The sequence below is a fragment of the Diabrotica virgifera genome, chromosome 8 (assembly GCF_917563875.1).
Source record: "Diabrotica virgifera virgifera chromosome 8, PGI_DIABVI_V3a".
Classification (NCBI taxonomy): Eukaryota; Metazoa; Arthropoda; class Insecta; order Coleoptera; family Chrysomelidae; genus Diabrotica; species Diabrotica virgifera.
This window is the reverse complement of record NC_065450.1, coordinates 176,112,224-176,130,335: the sequence shown is the minus strand read 5'-3', so window position 1 is coordinate 176,130,335 and position 18,112 is coordinate 176,112,224. Positions and strand designations below refer to the sequence as shown.

Sequence of the window (18,112 nt, the reverse complement as noted above, 5' to 3'; positions counted from 1 at the left end):
TTCTATAGCATTCTTTTTGTCCTTTCTGTATCAGGTTGTGTTTCTGCCGCGTATGTCATTATTGGTCTGATGACTCTTTTGTAAATTCTGCCTTTCACTTCTTTTCTGATGTTTTTATTTCTCTATATTGTTTCATTCCGGCAACCTGCGGCTCTGTTTGCTTTATTCACCTGATCTTCCACTTTTGTTTCGAGCTTTCCGTAGCTGCATAGTGTGATGCCTAGATATTTAAACTCCATGACTTGTTCTATTATTTGACCCTCCAGCTCTAATTTACACCTTATTAGATCTGCTGATATAACCATGCATTTAGTCTTTTTTAGGTAAATTTACATGTTAAATTTTCTAGCGGTTATATTAAATTCGTGCAGCAAACGTTGTAAATCATCTTCACTTTGAGAGATTAGTATTGCGTCGTCTGCACAGCAGATTATTTTAAGTGGTTTTTCTCCCATTTGGTATTCTTTTTTTGTTCTTACTTTTTTTATTATTTCGTCCATGATCAGGTTGAACAACAGAGGACTCAGGGAATCTCCCTGTCTTATCCCATTGTAATTTTGAAAATTGTATATACCATTCAAAAGTTACCGATCTCAGAAATTTTATTCAATTTCTATTTAAAAAGGGAAAAATGTTTTTTCTCAAAGTTCGCATCACCCCGTGGAATATTCTAGCATCTATAAAATACTAAAATTAAAACCTAACTATAGCCTCATTCCTTCTCAACATTCAGTTTTTTCATTCATTCGTTTATGTTGGATAATAAAAAAGTTAAGGACTTTAATAACTAGCCATGTTTTTCATAGACAAAGTGTGTTTTTAAATGGCAAACTTTAAGGAGTAATTGTGCATGACAAAATAAAGTCAGTTTGCTTTACGAGAAAAACGTATGTCCACAAATGCATCGTTTCCGAGATAGGGGGTGTTGAAGTTTTTCTGACAAACTGACGATTTATTTATTGCTTTAAAACCAGTTGAGATATGCAAATGAAATTTGGTGGGTTTTAAGAGGTAGTTATTGCACATTTTTAACTACAGTTAAGAATTTAATATTCACCATTGGCGCGCATACGGGTAATATGAGCCGAAAAATACGTAATTTAATATGAAGTCAAAAATGTATAAAAATTAATTTTTTTTAAATTGTACCAAAACGCCCCATTATTTTTGTCCGACAAGTGATCCAATATGCATTACACATGTAAAAAAACAGTACAAAATAAAAATAACATCTGTGGTAATAAATAAAAAAATTTCAGGAGATTGACATTTTCGGCGGGTCCGACTGCGCATATGCCCCGTGAAAATTGTCCGACAAGGTTACCACATTATTGTAAAAAGGTTTTATGGTAGATACCGTTAAAATTATCCATGTGGTAATAAATTTATTATTTTCATAAATTTTAAGTTATTTTTCGGGTGTAACTTCAATGATATTATGCTAAAAATGATGGTGTATCGCATATTTAAAATGCGTTTATCTCGAAAACGGTTGAGTTTAGGAAGATGAAAGAAGTATACCTTTATTAAGTAAAACTAATAGGAAAATAAAAATTTTAATGTCAAAATTATACAGAGTGAGGGATAAAAAAAATTGAACGTAATAAATGAGTGCTGAAAGGCATATGTGGCGCCCTCTGGGCAATGCATAATTTTTGGTAAGGAATTTAGATTTCTAGACCCAAGAAACCCCCAAATATAAAATTTCATGTTGTTATCTCATACCTATCAGGAAATATTAAATAATAAATAAAAAAAAAGTTTAACTTTGACACCCTGTATCTCGGCTATTATAAACTTTGTACTAAGGTAAGTTAGCTTAAATCGGCCTATTTTAACCTCAGGAACCTGAGGTTAAGCTATGGCCCATTCTTTACCAAACACCCTGTATGCATAAAAATTACTTCTTCTTTTAATTGTACCAAAACGCCCCATTATTTTTGTCCGACAAGTGATCCAATATGCATTACACATGTAAAAGAACACTACAAAATAAAAATGACATCTGTGGTAATAAATAAAAAATTTTCAGGAAATTGACATCTTCGGTGCGTCCGACTGCGCATATGCCCCGTGAAAATTGTCCGACAAGGTTACCACATTATTGTAAAAAGGTTTTATGATAGATACCGTTAAAATTACCGATGTGGTAATAAATTTATTATTTTCATAAATTTGACATATTTAGCGTGTCCGACGCGTCATATGCCCCAATATTTTTGTCCGACAAAATTGTTTTCGTTGTTTATATGATAAAATCCATTGATTAAAATAGAATGACCAATGTGGTAATAAATTTTTTTCTTGCATAAAATTGACAACTTCGTCACCGCTTGACAGACAAACGCCCCACTACCATAATGCGCCAAGCTCAAAATTTGTCCGACTCCACCCAAATAACAAGTACAAAAAGTTTCAACGGTGTGGTCATAAATAATAATTGTATATGCGGGCCCAAGGCCTATATTATTTTGTACTTCTACTATATTCATTGTCACAATAATCCAAAACAGTATATTGTTGGAATAGACTGTATAAATACATCAGAATTAAAAGTCAGATTAGATTAAAAATCAGAGTCAACTAGAACATTTGCCGATCATAAAAGTATGTTAGCCAAAGGCATCATAATGGTATTAACACTAGAAGCACCAGAGCGGTCATTTTGACTGCTTTCTATTTTTGACACTCTGTTTTACTCATTCATAGTTATTTTAGAAACTTGATAATTTATGACTTTTCCTAGATCTATTTGAAAATTATAATTTCTCTTTTACAGCTACTTAGCGGAATTACTTTTTAAGATATGCTAATGTCTACCTAGAAGCACCAGAGCAGTCATTTTGACCCTCTGTATTACTCATTCATATTTATTTTACAAAATTTATAATTTGGGGCTTTAATATTTATTTGAGGATTATAATTTCTCTTTTACAGGTACTTTTACAGTATAATTACATTTTGAATATAGTTAATGTCTACCTAGAAAAATTGTGTAGTAATGACAAGGTATTCTACATTTTGTTCTATTTTTCTGGGAAGTTTTTACTTATTTTATGTATAAAATGCATCGAAAACATTTGTTATTAGGTAATTTGAGTATACTCTTTGCAAGTGCGTGCTCAATATGTATTTTGATTTTTCATTGTGATCTTTCTCTTTTCTGCTGTTATCACGTCTCGTCGATATTTGACTGAGCAATAACTATTGGAGTGGTTACAGAATTTGTCAGATAATGAATATGAAGTAGAGTTATGTGATGAAAATGTATCCAATAATGAAGAAGACGAGTATGTGCCTGATAAAGTTGATAAAGGACATTCATCGGGTAGCGATTCTGAAGTTGAGGATATGTTCAGTACTTCTGCTTCAACTTCGAATGATGATTTCAATACCTCTTTAGGAATTACTACCAACCGTGTAAGAGGAATTCGCGGAAGCAGTTTAGAGAATTCCTCCATTGACATTATAGGATGGGAGTTACTTTGCAATAGCGCTAGTACACCAGGTTAGCAACTATATTATATTAGTAGCTTCACTAGCTTATATTTATATATTCATTTAGGCATATAATATTTTTGAGCATATTATTTTTTTATGTGCCTATCCATGATGAATGTTGGCGACCATCATGGGAATTTTTACCTTATCCGCAGGACGTTCTTCTTCCTGGGCCCGTTTTCCAAATATTTTTCCTTGCAGGATGGCTTCTAGAAGGGTATATCTAGATTCATTTCGCATAATGTGTCCAAAGTACTCGAACTTTCGAGATTTGATGGTGGTACCTCTCGGTTCTTCTACATTCTTCTGAGGACCTCCTCATTTGTGACTCTCCGATTATTTTGTGGCTATTCTCCGATATAGCCACATTTGGAATGCTTCCAATTTTCTGCACATATTCTTTGTTCAAGGTCCACGATTCAACACCACAAAAAACAACAGAGAAGACGTAGCAGGTGAAAGTGAAAAACATGTGAAATTTGTCATATACATAAATGTATATAAAATTTGTGTGGGTCTTGTACAAGCAAAATTGAAAAATTAATTAAATATGTCTTTTATTATTAGTTATTAACTCAATATAGGCTTTTATCAAGTAAAAAATAATTCAAAAACGGCTGGCAATAGAAATTCTAATACCCGTCATTTTGAGCACTGCGGTGCTTCTAGGTATGCAGAAATGTTGGTGCTTCTAGTGTTAAAGAGGATATAACAAGTCTCAATTTTGTGAATTTTTTATTGTTTTTGTATGTAATCAGTATGATAGAAAGTGTGGATTATTACGATATTACTTTTCTTTTTTTATCTTAGGCTGAATGGGTCACAAAACTCATGCCATTTAATTGTTTAACACGTTAATTGCCCAAATGAAGCAAAAAAATCGTACTCCCAGGCCCAACTCAGACTTTATTGTTCACGCTAGTCTATGGGTGTTAGAGCGTGTATGATCACAGGATCTGAAACCCAACTGTCAGGTGTCATGGTAATGAACGTGTTAAATAAATAAATATTTCAACACTCACTAGAAGTGAACTAAAACCTAGAATATTTAGAGTTAGATATGTATGTTCCGTACATTCATCAGAGTTTTATTTTCCAACTGTAAAAAATAATACAAAATACAATCTTATAATTTATTTAACAAAAAATGTTAATATAGATGTACAAAAAGTTATTCTCTTTTGCTGTGCTCAGGCACTGCAAGTGAAAAGTCCAATCGGACCCAGATAATTACAGCTACAAACAAAATAAAGAGTGCCAACGATAACAGCAAAGGCTCATGTAACAACAATCGTGGTTGCCATTTATAGGTAATTTCCAAATCTTGAATGTGTTGTTCAATCAGGTCCCTCTTTTTCAGTCTTATAACTTTACGCCCAAGGTTATCCAAATATTTGTAAGTAACATCATCTGATAGTCTCTCCACATCATAGGGTGGTCGAATTTTGATATCAGTGACTCCAACAGGAAGAACTACGTTAGTAACAACTTCTTCAACATACATATCGTCAAAAACATGGTCAATGAGCCTCATAGCTAATACATTATCTCCATTTTCAGCCTTGAAAAGGTACTGGTAACTGGGGACACTGTAGCCGAGAGTATAAGAACTTTGCCAACCTCCAAAAAGTGGGAATCTTGGTCTCAGTTCAAGTTCTATCCAATCCTTACGGTGTTTTACAGCTGAAGTAGAAATGTTGCCATTGCTGTCTCTGTAATAAATGCTATGAGCAGTGGCTGGTAAAACAGTAGTGTATGATTTAATACTGTGATGTGTACTACTAGTGTCTCTTTGGTAATCATATCTCGAAAATGGCCCCTTTAATGTAGCTCCTGTGTGTTTAATTTCAATTTGCTCTTCCACTGCAATGTTACCCCAGTGAGATATTTCAATTGTTCTATCTAGATGGACAACTGTCAAAAATGGAGCATTGTTTTCGTAATGAACTATCAGTTCATCCACAGCAAAAGGTGCAATTTCTCCATATGGTCCATAATGTATTGTACTATCTGTCTGAGTAACTGGTTTCAATTTAGAATAATTTTCAATACTTCTAGAGCTTAATGTAACATCAGTTTTTTGTTTAACCACTGTGTATGGTGTATAAATATAATGATTACCAAAATACCTCACTAACTGCTTCTCTTTCTGGGAAATACTATGTGGATATGGAATTAAACTTTTAATGAGTATTTCTTCAACCACCACTGTTGCAGTACGGCCCGGTTCCAAATTCTGCCTCAAGATAACTTTGTGGAATCTCTTATCGCTCTGGTTTTCTACTTGGGCTGTTAAGACGTTTAAATCTTGCTTGGCAGAGTCTTTGGCACCTTTAAATGCTATCTGTCCAACTAAATTTGGTTGCTCCGCCAGTAGAAAATTCTTGATAGGGTCTGCGCCGGCATTTTCAAGAGTTATGGTGCTGGTGATTTTTACTAACTGTGACGTTAAATCTATGGTTCTATCCACATTTTTATAAATTAAATTATTGTTGATTCTTTCTGCTGCATTGACGGTCACTATTATGAATATGAAGGTGATTAATTTCAACATTATTTTAAATTTTACATTCAATTACTGAACACATCACCGTCTAGTTGATTCAATTGACGTTTCTTAAAGGACTTGACGTGTTGACGTGTAATTGGTTGTGGAATATGACAGTGTGATGACAGTGACAGATACAAGTAGGCGATTTCCTGCAAGTATAATTTTAATTTAACTTTCACTGCTAAAATATTTTATGAATACGTTTCATTCAAATGATCTAGGTGTGACCTTTTGTATTTTAAAAGGCTTTTATTTTCCACATTATTTATACGCAAGTGTTCCTGTTGTTGTAGGAATAATGTATAATAATTACATTATGATAATTTTTGAAGCGGCATACTACATTTTTTGACAGGTGACGAAAAACATCTACTCTACACTACAGATTCCTGTAATATCTTTCATAAATATTGATTAAATTCAAAATACAAATTTGATAGGTTATGTATTTAGAATCATAAAATATTTATAAAAAAGTTTTATTAAAAATCAATACCATTAACTCGCGAAGTTAAAAAATGTGGTATTATCATGCCATAATTGATGGAATTAATATGGACTCATAACTGACAAGAATAATAAAATGGTAAGCTACTTGGGTAAGATCTATTTTGAAGTTAAAATTAATATTTTTTAGGATAATTCTCAAAAGTACATAACAATATCTGTAGCAGCATTTATTTGTTACTGCAATACTCTCGGAGGATCGTTTGTTTTTGATGACAATGAAGCTATTATAAAAAATAAAGATGTGATGCCACATACTCCCATTTTGAATATATTCAAAAATGATTTTTGGGGAACAGATATTACTTTGAACAGCAGTCATAAGTCTTACAGGCCACTTACAATTTTATCTTACAGGTACATCACTTTTACTGAAAGTTATTTGCCTATGGCATCTCAGTTTCACTCTCATTTAAAAATTTATCTACTGTAGAACCCCGATTATCTGGTCTGTGGATTATCCGTGCTATGTTTTCTCATTATTCAAATTGCATTTTTGAGGTTTTATTGAAATAGTAGATAAATCTCACACCTATGTGTGTGATTTAGTTGTGTGCTAGAAAAGAGTCACTACTCTGCTAAATAAAACGCAGGAGAAATGTTTTGACGATTTTGAACAATAATAGAATATATTTTAGAAAAGGGTGAATAGTCTCATCATTATCACAAATATATTACGCTAACAAGCAAAAAATACACGATATCAATAAAAACAAAATGAAACTATAAAATTCCATATCTTAGTCTGACTGTTTTAAAAACATATCAAGCATGGAAATTATTAAAAAATTAACTTTTTAACAACTGGATGAAGCACTTTCCAAATGGTTTTTCACATCAAAATTTTTAAGAATTATTGATATTGCTAATTTTCTTTATATCAAATACAGGGTGAGTCAAAATGCAAGTACATTATTTTCTCAGTAATGTACATTAACATTAACGTACTTTAATTTTTATATAACATTCCCTATGCCCACATTTATTAGTTTTCGAGATATTTTCATTTTTCAGAGCAAATTGTTTTAGGTGTTTAAATTTATCTAAATTTTAAGTAAGCCATGACTGAATTGACAATTGAAGATTACTGATTATCAATCCGGTAATCAATGTAATGGTAGGGGAGCAAAGTATGCTAAATGTGCAGTCACTCGAGCGTTATGGGGACCTATTGGGTTGTGAAGAGTAGGTCCTAAAACCAAAAAAAGTTAAGTAAAGTTTTCCATTTTAGTGGGCGCTTGCCATTTTTAATTTAATTTTCCATTTCCAATAATCGTTTTTTCCGATTATAACGCCATCTATCCATAATCCGAAAAAATGTTTCGAGTAAAAGTTACTTATTTTTACGTAAGGAATCCAAATCTGCAATAAAAAAAGGGGGCTCCTATTTAAGATTTTAAAGTAACCCCCCACCCCACCTCCGTGGGGGTCGTGTTTAGTGCCATTCGGTAGATTTTTCAAGAGTATTGAATAAGTGTATTTTACAGTTTTTTGATCTGATGTTAATTTCGCGAAATATCGCGGGATTCGTATTTAAAATATTAAATTTACCCCCCACCCCTCTCCGTGGGAACTCGTGTTTGATATAATTCGGTAGATTTTTAAAAAATATTGAGCACATATTTTTTAGTTTTTCGATCTGTCATTCATTTCCCGAAATATTCGCTTTTTTCTTGTGAAATTTTGGGACTCACTCATTTCCTTACGCCCAGCTCAAATCGTCAGATTTTTTAAATATACACTCTTTTGCATGTACTTAACTTACCTTATCTTAATCTGACAATTTCGAGCATTTTTAAGGATAAATTTTTTTTGGGCCCCCCTTAATGAACTCCCCTGTGTTAAGAGCCAATATATAGTAGAGGTACATCTGCAGGGTAGCAGGTTTCTCCCCATATGCTAATCTGACGCGCTCGAGTAACTGCAAAAATCCCCACTTGGGCTCCCCTACCATAACACTGTAGCAAATAAAGATATAAAAATAATTTAAACAAACTGGAACATGAAGTAAAAACCACTTCCATGTAAAAGGTATATTTACTAAAAATTTTTTAGAATCCCAATGGATTCAATAAAATGAGTTCATCAGAACGTTTTCAAACCTATCGGTCCATCATCAGTGAATTTGAATACTTGCAAAATAGCCCCAGAACCAAACAATGGTTGTGATTATAAATAAATCTACATTATGTTGAAATAAATTTAAAATGGCTAAACGCCGATGTTCAGGGATTAAACCTCTGGGAACATGGTGAAACTCTACCCGAGGACCCAATCAACCATCTTCGGTCAACGATGACTACTAAGTGACTACTTAGACTTAGTAGTCATCGTTGACCGAAGATGGTTGATTGGGTCCTCGGGTAGAGTTTCACCATGTTCCCAGAGGTTTAATCCCTGAACATCGGCGTTTAGCCATTTTAAATTTATTTCAACATAATGTAGATTTATTTATAATCACAACCATTGTTTGGTTCTGGGGCTATTTTGCAAGTATTCAAATTCACTGATGATGGACCGATAGGTTTGAAAACGTTCTGATGAACTCATTTTATTGAATCCATTGGGATTCTAAAAAAAAAATTTTTAGTAAATATACCTTTTACATAGAAGTGGTTTTTACTTCATGTTCCAGTTTGTTTAACTATAAGGTATACAGCCAATCCAGGGAACTACCCCTTTTTAGGAAAAATAATTTATTAGTAATACATTTTACAAACAAAAACACAATCACTACATGCAACATTTTTGAAACAATTAAAAACTATATTTTTATGTAAATGCAACAAATAAACAAAAAAAATTAGTAATAAATTTTACAAAACAACAGACAAACACAAAATACAATATTTTGTGAAGACAATTAAACACTACTTTTGTATGTAAATGTAACAATGTAACAAATAAAGAACGAAACATAATTTATCAGTAATACATTTTGCAAAAAAACATGTTTGAAAAAATTAAAAGCTACTTTTAATAAAATATTTTTAATATTTAATTACATAAGGTGTTCAAAATTATCTCCCTAACACATTTATGTACGCCTAAAAACGATCATTGAATGAGCTACTTATTCTATGGAGCATTTGTAAATTAACACATCGAAATACACTTTGTATTCTATGTTTCATCTCATCCCTTGTTGTTGGAGGTATTTTATAAGCTTCATTATTAACGTAACCCCAAAATAATCAGTCCAGTTTATTAAATTCTGGTGATTTGGGTGGCCACGCTACTGGTCCATTGAAAAATGAAAATATCTCGAAAACTAATAAATTTAGACATAGGGAATGTTATCTAAAAATTAAAGTTTAGTAATGGTACTTTTCAATAGTGATATAAAATACAGGGTGTTCGATTTAAAATTACTGAGAAAATAATGTACTTGCGTTTTGACTCACCCTGTATTTGATATAAAGAAAATTAGCAATATCGACCATTCTTGAAAATTTTGACAATACGTTAAAAAATATGGCATTAATAAACCATTGTTGTTTTGTTTATTTTTATTTATACAGGGAGTTGAACTTGTTACGATTTTCATATAAAATTGGTTATAACTTTGTAAATACCCTGTATAACATGACAAAACTTTATATTTTTGTGATGGAGAAGTTAACAGGATTTCGAATTTAAAATAAAATATAGGGTGTTCCATTTAAAAAAACATAAGTTTGGTCTGCCACTGTGTTATCGAACACCCTATAACATTCTAACTAATTTTGTAATGTGAAGCTCAAAGGTGGATAAAATTTTTGTTATCAACTTTTATTGCTATCTATTACTATAGCGGAGCTATTGAGCTTTACCCTACTAATCAATCACCCTGTATATATCACAAAGCAAGAGATCTTTTGAACTGAGTTAAAGTTAAATTGAAAATATAATCAAATTCATTTAATAGCCCCATGTATCTATCCAATAGGTTGTGAATACCATATGTTGTTCTGTTGAAAGGAATGTGGAAAACATTGTGGTAACATAGAGCTTGGTTTGGAACATTAAAGTTAATGTGATTTAACAGGTTTGGACAATCAATAAATCCATGTATGATCTTATATATAAATATAGCACCTGATATATCATGACGGTTCTTAAGTGGGGGTAAAGATAATTGTTGTTCAATAGAGGAATAATCATGATTTCTAATGGTAGAACTTATAATATAATGAACTTATGAAGGAAGTCGAACAATAAGGGTTGCACATAATTTTCCCCTTGTTGCCATATTCTACATTTAAAAAAATATATAGGGAATAATCAGATTTTTTTGACATGCCATTCCTATTACATGCATTTAATTGGCTAGAATTAGTGACGAGTTTGTATGATGTCATTATTACATTTGGTGAGATTGGAAATTGTAACTGACGTCTGTCATAATATCGGAGGTTGAATATATATAATGTCAAAATATTGTTATCAAATTATAATCAGGGAAGACGAAATACAGATAATATATTATCGTTTTAATACAGTTTAATTAAAATATCCAACAATTTGAATCAAAACCAAATCAAGAAACTAAAAGGCTGTATGACACTATACATTTTCTTGTATCATTTCTAATATCGTTTCTGATATGTCAAAAAAATGCATAGTGTCATACACAGATACAAGAAACGATATCAGAAACGATACAAGAATTTGTGTCAGGCACAGATTATTGTACAAGAACTGCGCCAATTTCTGCGCAAAGAGCAAAAACGTAACACCTGCTGGTAAAACATCTAAAATGTCAAAATTACTTACTCATAATGGCGGCTGAAATGAAAATGGGATAATGTATTGATGAATTTATTTGTGTTTTTGTAGGTATTATTTATAAATCTTTTATTGATACTTAATATACCGTTTGGTATGGACTACTGTTCTACTAATAACCATATATTTAGCTCCTAGTAAAGTTCAAACTATAAATTTAGGTTTCATGGTGCATAATTTTTTAATAGACGAAAATACAATAGTTCCTAATTTGGATCAAACTGAAGATAATTCTAATGCAAATATTTTAGCACAAATATCAAAACAAAATAAAAACACAAATAATCAACCTCAGTCAAAGTAAAATTCTGGTTAACATTAAAATGTTAATTATATAAAAGTTTAATAATTTTATAAAATATTTAAAATCAGCTGTGTCTGTAGATGCAGTACTACCATAACGTGACACAGGGTGACAAACAAAATTTCGACCAATCACGTGCTGAATTTCATACAATTTTCGATACAAGAACTTGCATAGTGTCATACAGGGCACAAATGTACGTACAAGAAATGATACAAGAAAATGTATACAAGAAACGATATCAGAAACGATATTAGAAATGATACAAGAAAATGCATAGTGTCATACAGCCTTAAAGTAACAGAATTTAGTATGTAGACAGTTTCATAGGACAGTTTATATTTTAACCAACTTCACATCTATAAACAAAAATCTTACATAACCTTCTATAGGACAACATTAGTTTGACATTTATAGTACAGATAGTTATCAATGGCTGCATTCAGCAGAAAACTGCGATGACTAATCGATTACTTAGCGATGTGTAATCGCTAACGATTCTTCTGAATGGTATATTTTCATGTACATACGAAATAGGTTATGACAACTGTCACATTTTTCAAAACGCTGTGTCTAGGTACACGCTAACGTGTACGCAAATAAAAAAGTTAGGTACACGCGAATTAAACTTCATCAAGCCAGTGACGTAATTATTTAGCGTGTGCAGTGACTTTATATTTTGGTACACGCTATTTTCATATGTTTAGTGTTTGTTGTTTCTTTGATAGAATATATTTTATTAAGGGAAGGGGAAGGGAAGCAAAACTATTCAGATGTTTCAAACTTAATTGTAATAAAACAATATGTATATAAAAGTATATATATTCAGGTTAGCAAAATAAATATTAGCTAACATGATATATAAAAAATACTGCTAAAATAATTTTTATACCTAAGTTAATTATACCAGTTTATATTGGTGTTTATTTTTGCTGTGGTGTTTATTTTTATTTATACAGGGAGTTGAACTTGTTACGATTTTCATAGAAAATTGGTTATAACTTTATAAAAACCCTGTATAACATAATAAACCTATATATTTTTGTGATATGGAAGTTAAGAAGATTTCGAACATAAAATAAAATATAGGGTGTTCCATTTAAAAAAACATAAATTTGGTCTGCCACTATATTATCGAATGCCCTGTAACATTCTAACTAATTTTAGTAATTTTGTAATATGAAGCACAAAGTTTGCTAAAAATTTTGTTACTAACTTTTATTGCTATCTATTACTATAGCAGATCTACTGAGCTTTATCGCACTAATCAATCGCCCCGTAAATTTTATCTTATTACTTCTGCTACCCTTAATCACGAATTTTTGTCTTTTATCGTTTTCATACTGTTTTAGAATGTTGTTAAACTCATTAAAATAACTAAATAATTGTCCACACTCAATAGTTAATTTAAAAAAAAAACACTACACAAGTAAAAAATAAGGAAACTCTTTACAAATCAATATTAAAGTGTAAACATAACGCGATTAGACAAATTCTAACCACACTCTGACACTCGTGATACTTACACTTACAGATACCACAGCATACACGCGGCTCAAATTAGCGTGTACCAAAAAACCCAGTCATAGTACACGCTAAATAATGACGTCACTGACTTGATGACGTTTAAGCGTGTACCTAACTGTTTTATTTGCGTACACGTTAGCGTGTACCTAGACACAGCGTTTTCAAAATACTTTGCAAATACGTGAAAGACACCCCAAGAACAGAAATAAAAATTATTATGAAATGGTAATTTATAAATAACCCCATTTAATTCATACATAGTTTCAAATTCTTGAATTTCTTGCGACATAGGTAAACCTAATAGGTACATGCGAATAATCCAACAAAGCAGCTCAGATATTTATCAGCGTGATTTATATGCCTTTCAGCCTTCCTTGCCTTCAATTCATGTTTTTTTAAGATATATAACTTAAAATATACGTATTAGACACACGTCATACGTCAATCATATTTTGATTTGCTAAGAAATCATATTTCAAAACCGATGTTTAAAATGGCGACCGATAAGTCATCGAATGATAACTAATCGACAATTTATGTGGCATTCAGCAGAAAATCACTAAGCGATTAGTCATCGATTGAGTCTGCTGAATGCACCCTTTGTTTCACAGTCTCTTTTTTTGTTTGCTGTCAAGTTTGTACCAGTGGGATATGATGTCATTAAATCTATGGCGTACACGCCTAATAGGGAACTTGCACATTTTTTTTATTACATAATAATGTTCAGTTTTGTATAAAAATGAGATTTCTAAAATTTCACGCTTCAAAAACTCATAATAACTTAGAAGTACGAATTTAAAATCTTCTGTGATTTAAAATAGTTCAAACAACCAGTGACGTCACATAGTTGTACTTTATTTATGTTAATATTTATGGTTATATTTAGGTATATTCTTCTTCTTATTCTTCAGTTTATTAGCCTCCACCTACTTGGGTATTTGGCCAGCTCATCATCGTGGAATAAGGGAAAAATATTTATATTCTAATGACATATGTCATTTTAATAATATATACCAGTTTGTTGAGATTGAAGTTTGATACAGTTTTTGAAGGAAAGGAAAGAAGGTTTGTTATGGAAAATAAAAGAAAACACTATAAGTGTTATTTAGTGCCATTTTGTAAAAGTACAAGTTTTCTATGTATGTAAAATAGTTCAAACGATCAAAAACACTTGTGACATCACATAGCTGTATTTTCTACTGACGTTTATAATTTTAACTATTTAGAATGGGAAATAAGCCACAATATTATTAAAAAATGATTTTTATTAATAAAAATCATTTTTTAATAATATTGTGGCTTATTTCCCATTCTAAATAGTTAAAATTGTAAAAATGCCACAAGAAAATAGCTTCAGAACGACGTTTATAATGTCTTATTTAAAATTATATACAATTTTGTTTACTTTGTTGGTGTAGAATGTAAACATACAGCCATACGACGTCACGGCGCATTTTGGGTTAGGTCCTATAATTTGAATTTAGAATTGTCTTTAGGGCCCAAACAGAACACAAAAACAACTTTTTTTATCTTTGATACATGTTTTAAATTATGATCTGTTGTGATTTATAACATTTTTTTCGAATTTAAAATTTTATGCAAGTTCCCTATTGTTTGAATATGACCATACTATACTATATACTGTAATGAACTAATGAATACATCATGCACATATAAATAAAAAATACTTAACTATTTTTAACGGAAAATAAGCCATAATTTTACTAAAAATATGATTTTATTAACGTTTCGACGTCCAAATCGGATGCCGTTGTCAAAATACAAAAAAAATTAATAAATTAAACAAAAATGTTGTTGCTTAGTAAAAAATTCATCTATTTTTTTTAATCCGACTCATTTATATCGGCAATTCAGACATATATTATACATTTTAAAGTAGAAGACTTTAAAATGATATTGCCAATATTTATGAGTTGCGTTCCTGGGACGACTTTACTGAAAGATGGTTCATTCGATTACATGAAATCAACCCCAACTCAAGAATATCCTTCACAAAAAAATCATAGCATGTGATCTATCTTTAAAAAGACAACCGCATGCAACGGTGACAGTAAAATTCTCGTGTAAGAGATTCCATAGTAAATCACGATTGAAAACCAGGAAAAAACCTCGTGATACTATCCCGACATCGTAAGTATTAGGTCTTACTTTAGTTTACTCTCAAAACTAATACCAAATTCTGACCTTAATATGTAGGTACATTTTAAATTATAAATAATACTAATAATACATAGGTATATAAATAATACTACAATATAAAATGTACTAACTCGATGTTATTGACGGCATCCGATTTGGACATCGAAACGTTAATAAAATCATTTTTTTAGTAAAATTGTGGCTTATTTCCCATTAAAAATAGTTAATTATAAAAATGCCACAAGAAAATAGCTTCAGAATAACATTAAGAAATACTTGTTCAGAAATACTTGTTATCCATGCTTTTCAATTCTCTGTGCCACATCCGGTCCCGTACCTGTAGATAACTGGGGTTCTACTGTATTTTCATTTTAACAGTTGTTGTACATTTCTTTTAATTTTCAGATTAAATGTACTTTATTCTAAGAATAAACTGGATGCGTTTCAATTCCATGCAACAAACATAATCCTCTATGGACTTCTATGCCTACTAACAGTACCTGTTTTTGAACTATTTTTAAAAAAATCAAAATATGCTACTAATATCCATGACGTTGCCTTCCTGTCTGGCTTACTGTTTACTGTACACCCTGTACATACAGAAGCAGTAGCTGGTTTGGTAGGCAGAGCCGATATTTTGAGCTCAGTATTATTTTTTGTGGTCATTTTACTGTTCCATAAATTTAGAAATAGTTTTGGAGAAAGTGTAATTTTTTGGTATATTCTGGTAGCTATATTAACGTGTTGTGCTGTCCTTTGTAAAGAAACTGCCATAGCTGTCGTGGTGAGTATATTGTATTCATGTTTGTTTTTATAAAATTCTACAATATCATTTTTTACACAATGCCGTTGTAAACCTTCCATAGAACTCTGGGCCGTATTAGACGGAATGAATAACGCAAGGATTGATTCCAGATATAGAATACTCCTAAAATACATATACGATAATGCAACTATGCAAATAAATGTAGCAGAAGACCTAACAAGAAGTAAAATAAGAACGGAAAGAGGTGTTAGACAGGGAGCCACCATATCTCCAAAGTTATTTACTCTTGCATTAGAAGATGTGTTCAAGAAGTTAAATTGGAACAACGTGGAATTAAAATCGATGGCAGATTTTTTAGGTCATTTGAGATTTGCCGATAACATAGTACTCATAAGCTACAATACAGAGGAACTGATCTGCGTGCTTAACCTTTAACTACCCGGGCATTAAGTTATAACATAAGTACACGCGTGGCATACTTTATAGGTACGCCACAAGAGAATACACTTAAAAACAACTGTTTTGTTTATTTATTTTTGAAAAAATACACTTAGTTGTTTGTTATAAACGTTATTCGGCATCAGCGAATGCTTGGAGTTCCATCTAAGTAAGTCAATTGGAATATCTAACTGGAATCTGATCCTTTGAAAAATAAAATTACTATTAAAAAAATTTTGAAATGTGATATTTTACATTAGAAAAAGTATTGTTTATAAAGGAACATATATTTTGTGTCATAATGACAAAAATTCCAATTGAAAGATGTACTTAGATTACTACAATCGTAGCCTATTTTGTACAAAACCGGAAACAACAAATAATAAACTGGTAATTACCATCTTCTCAGAACGCCGATTATAACAAAACTAAAACCAATTGTAAAGTACATTCCAGTGATAGGTTAGATATATAAACAAGGTCAAAAATAAATTTTTTAACATATTTGCAATAGAATTCCTATATCTGGCGTACAAAATACGCCAGCGCGTGTAGTTAAAGAACTTAAACGAGAATCTGAGAAAATCGGTTTAAAGATGAATTTAAATAAAACAAAAGTGATGACAAATCAAAATATCACAATCGACTTAGATGGAAGTGAAATCGAAAGTGTCGAAGAGTATAATATACGAGCCCCTTTCCAGTTCAGTTGGCCCACCTTTGTAATTTGCATTTTATGACGATTACCATAAACAAGTGATAATCAATATAGTTTTATAAGTTCCCATATTAATTATTATTGCAATTTTTACTAATATTTATTGAAAACATTACCCTTCTGGTTTTTTTATTTATTTCAAACAATAATAAAAAAAATCACTAAATCGTGGGATTTGATTCAATTACATCAACATACTTTGATTTATTCATAATTATCTTAAAATCAGAGTTAGGCCATGGAAAATGATATCAAAACAATTGTCAATTAATGTCAAATAGATTTTGTGATATTATAAAGCCTATTGCCGTTTGTCAGGATAAAGTCATCGATGGGAATGAGTGAAGGTAAAGTTATGGATAAGAACATTTGTTCAATCATCAATAGATATTTTATTTTCTCGAAAATCAATTCGAAAAATGCGAATATGTTTCAATTGTCACAGTATAGTGTAAGAAATATAGTTAGGAGATACAAAACCTCGGGTTTTGCCATCACAAAACCTATAAATGTAAGAAAAAGTAAAATAAGCGAAGCAGATAGAAGGGGATTAAGACGCATTATAGTGAAAAACCGACGTGCAACTTATCTAGATTTAAGTAGTTTTTGGAGTAAACTGGTTGGAACACACGTTTCTAGATCGACATGTCACTGAGAGGTCCACAAATTAAGATTTTCTACTTACAAAGTGATTGATAAAGTTAAAAAAAATCAATACGAATTCTTTGTGAAAATATTAATTTTATCTCAGACTAACGAGAATCTAGTCTTAACCTTACAACACAAGACAAATAAGTTAAAATGGTCAAAAGAGCATTGAGGTTGGACAAATTCACTAAGGGATACAATGCAATGGAGTGATGAATCCAGATT

The 18,112-nt window shown here is 31.2% G+C and overlaps 2 protein-coding genes across 2 annotated transcripts in view; one reads left to right on the top strand and one right to left on the bottom strand.

Moving 5' to 3' along the window:
• Positions 1-4,620: 4,620 nt before the first annotated feature.
• Positions 4,621-6,138, bottom strand: LOC114340472 (dolichyl-diphosphooligosaccharide--protein glycosyltransferase subunit 1). The gene has a single exon (XM_028291219.2). The coding sequence runs from the start codon at positions 6,053-6,055 to the stop codon at positions 4,673-4,675; it is 1,383 nt and encodes a 460-aa protein (XP_028147020.2). The 5' UTR covers positions 6,056-6,138; the 3' UTR covers positions 4,621-4,672.
• Positions 6,139-6,416: 278 nt separating this feature from the next.
• Positions 6,417-18,112, top strand: part of LOC126890516 (protein O-mannosyl-transferase TMTC4-like) — a 72,674-nt gene continuing 60,978 nt past the window's right edge. Inside the window, exons 1-3 of the mRNA XM_050659513.1 lie at positions 6,417-6,638; positions 6,690-6,916; positions 15,723-16,101. Coding sequence (XP_050515470.1) covers positions 6,636-6,638; positions 6,690-6,916; positions 15,723-16,101 — 609 coding nt within the window. The 5' untranslated portion in view covers positions 6,417-6,635. The remainder of the gene's footprint in view (positions 6,639-6,689; positions 6,917-15,722; positions 16,102-18,112) is intronic.

Bases quoted from the DNA above. Each gene is read 5' to 3' on its own strand.
- LOC114340472 (XM_028291219.2), bottom strand. From the start codon at position 6,055: ATGTTGAAATTAATCACCTTCATATTCATAATAGTGACCGTCAATGCA.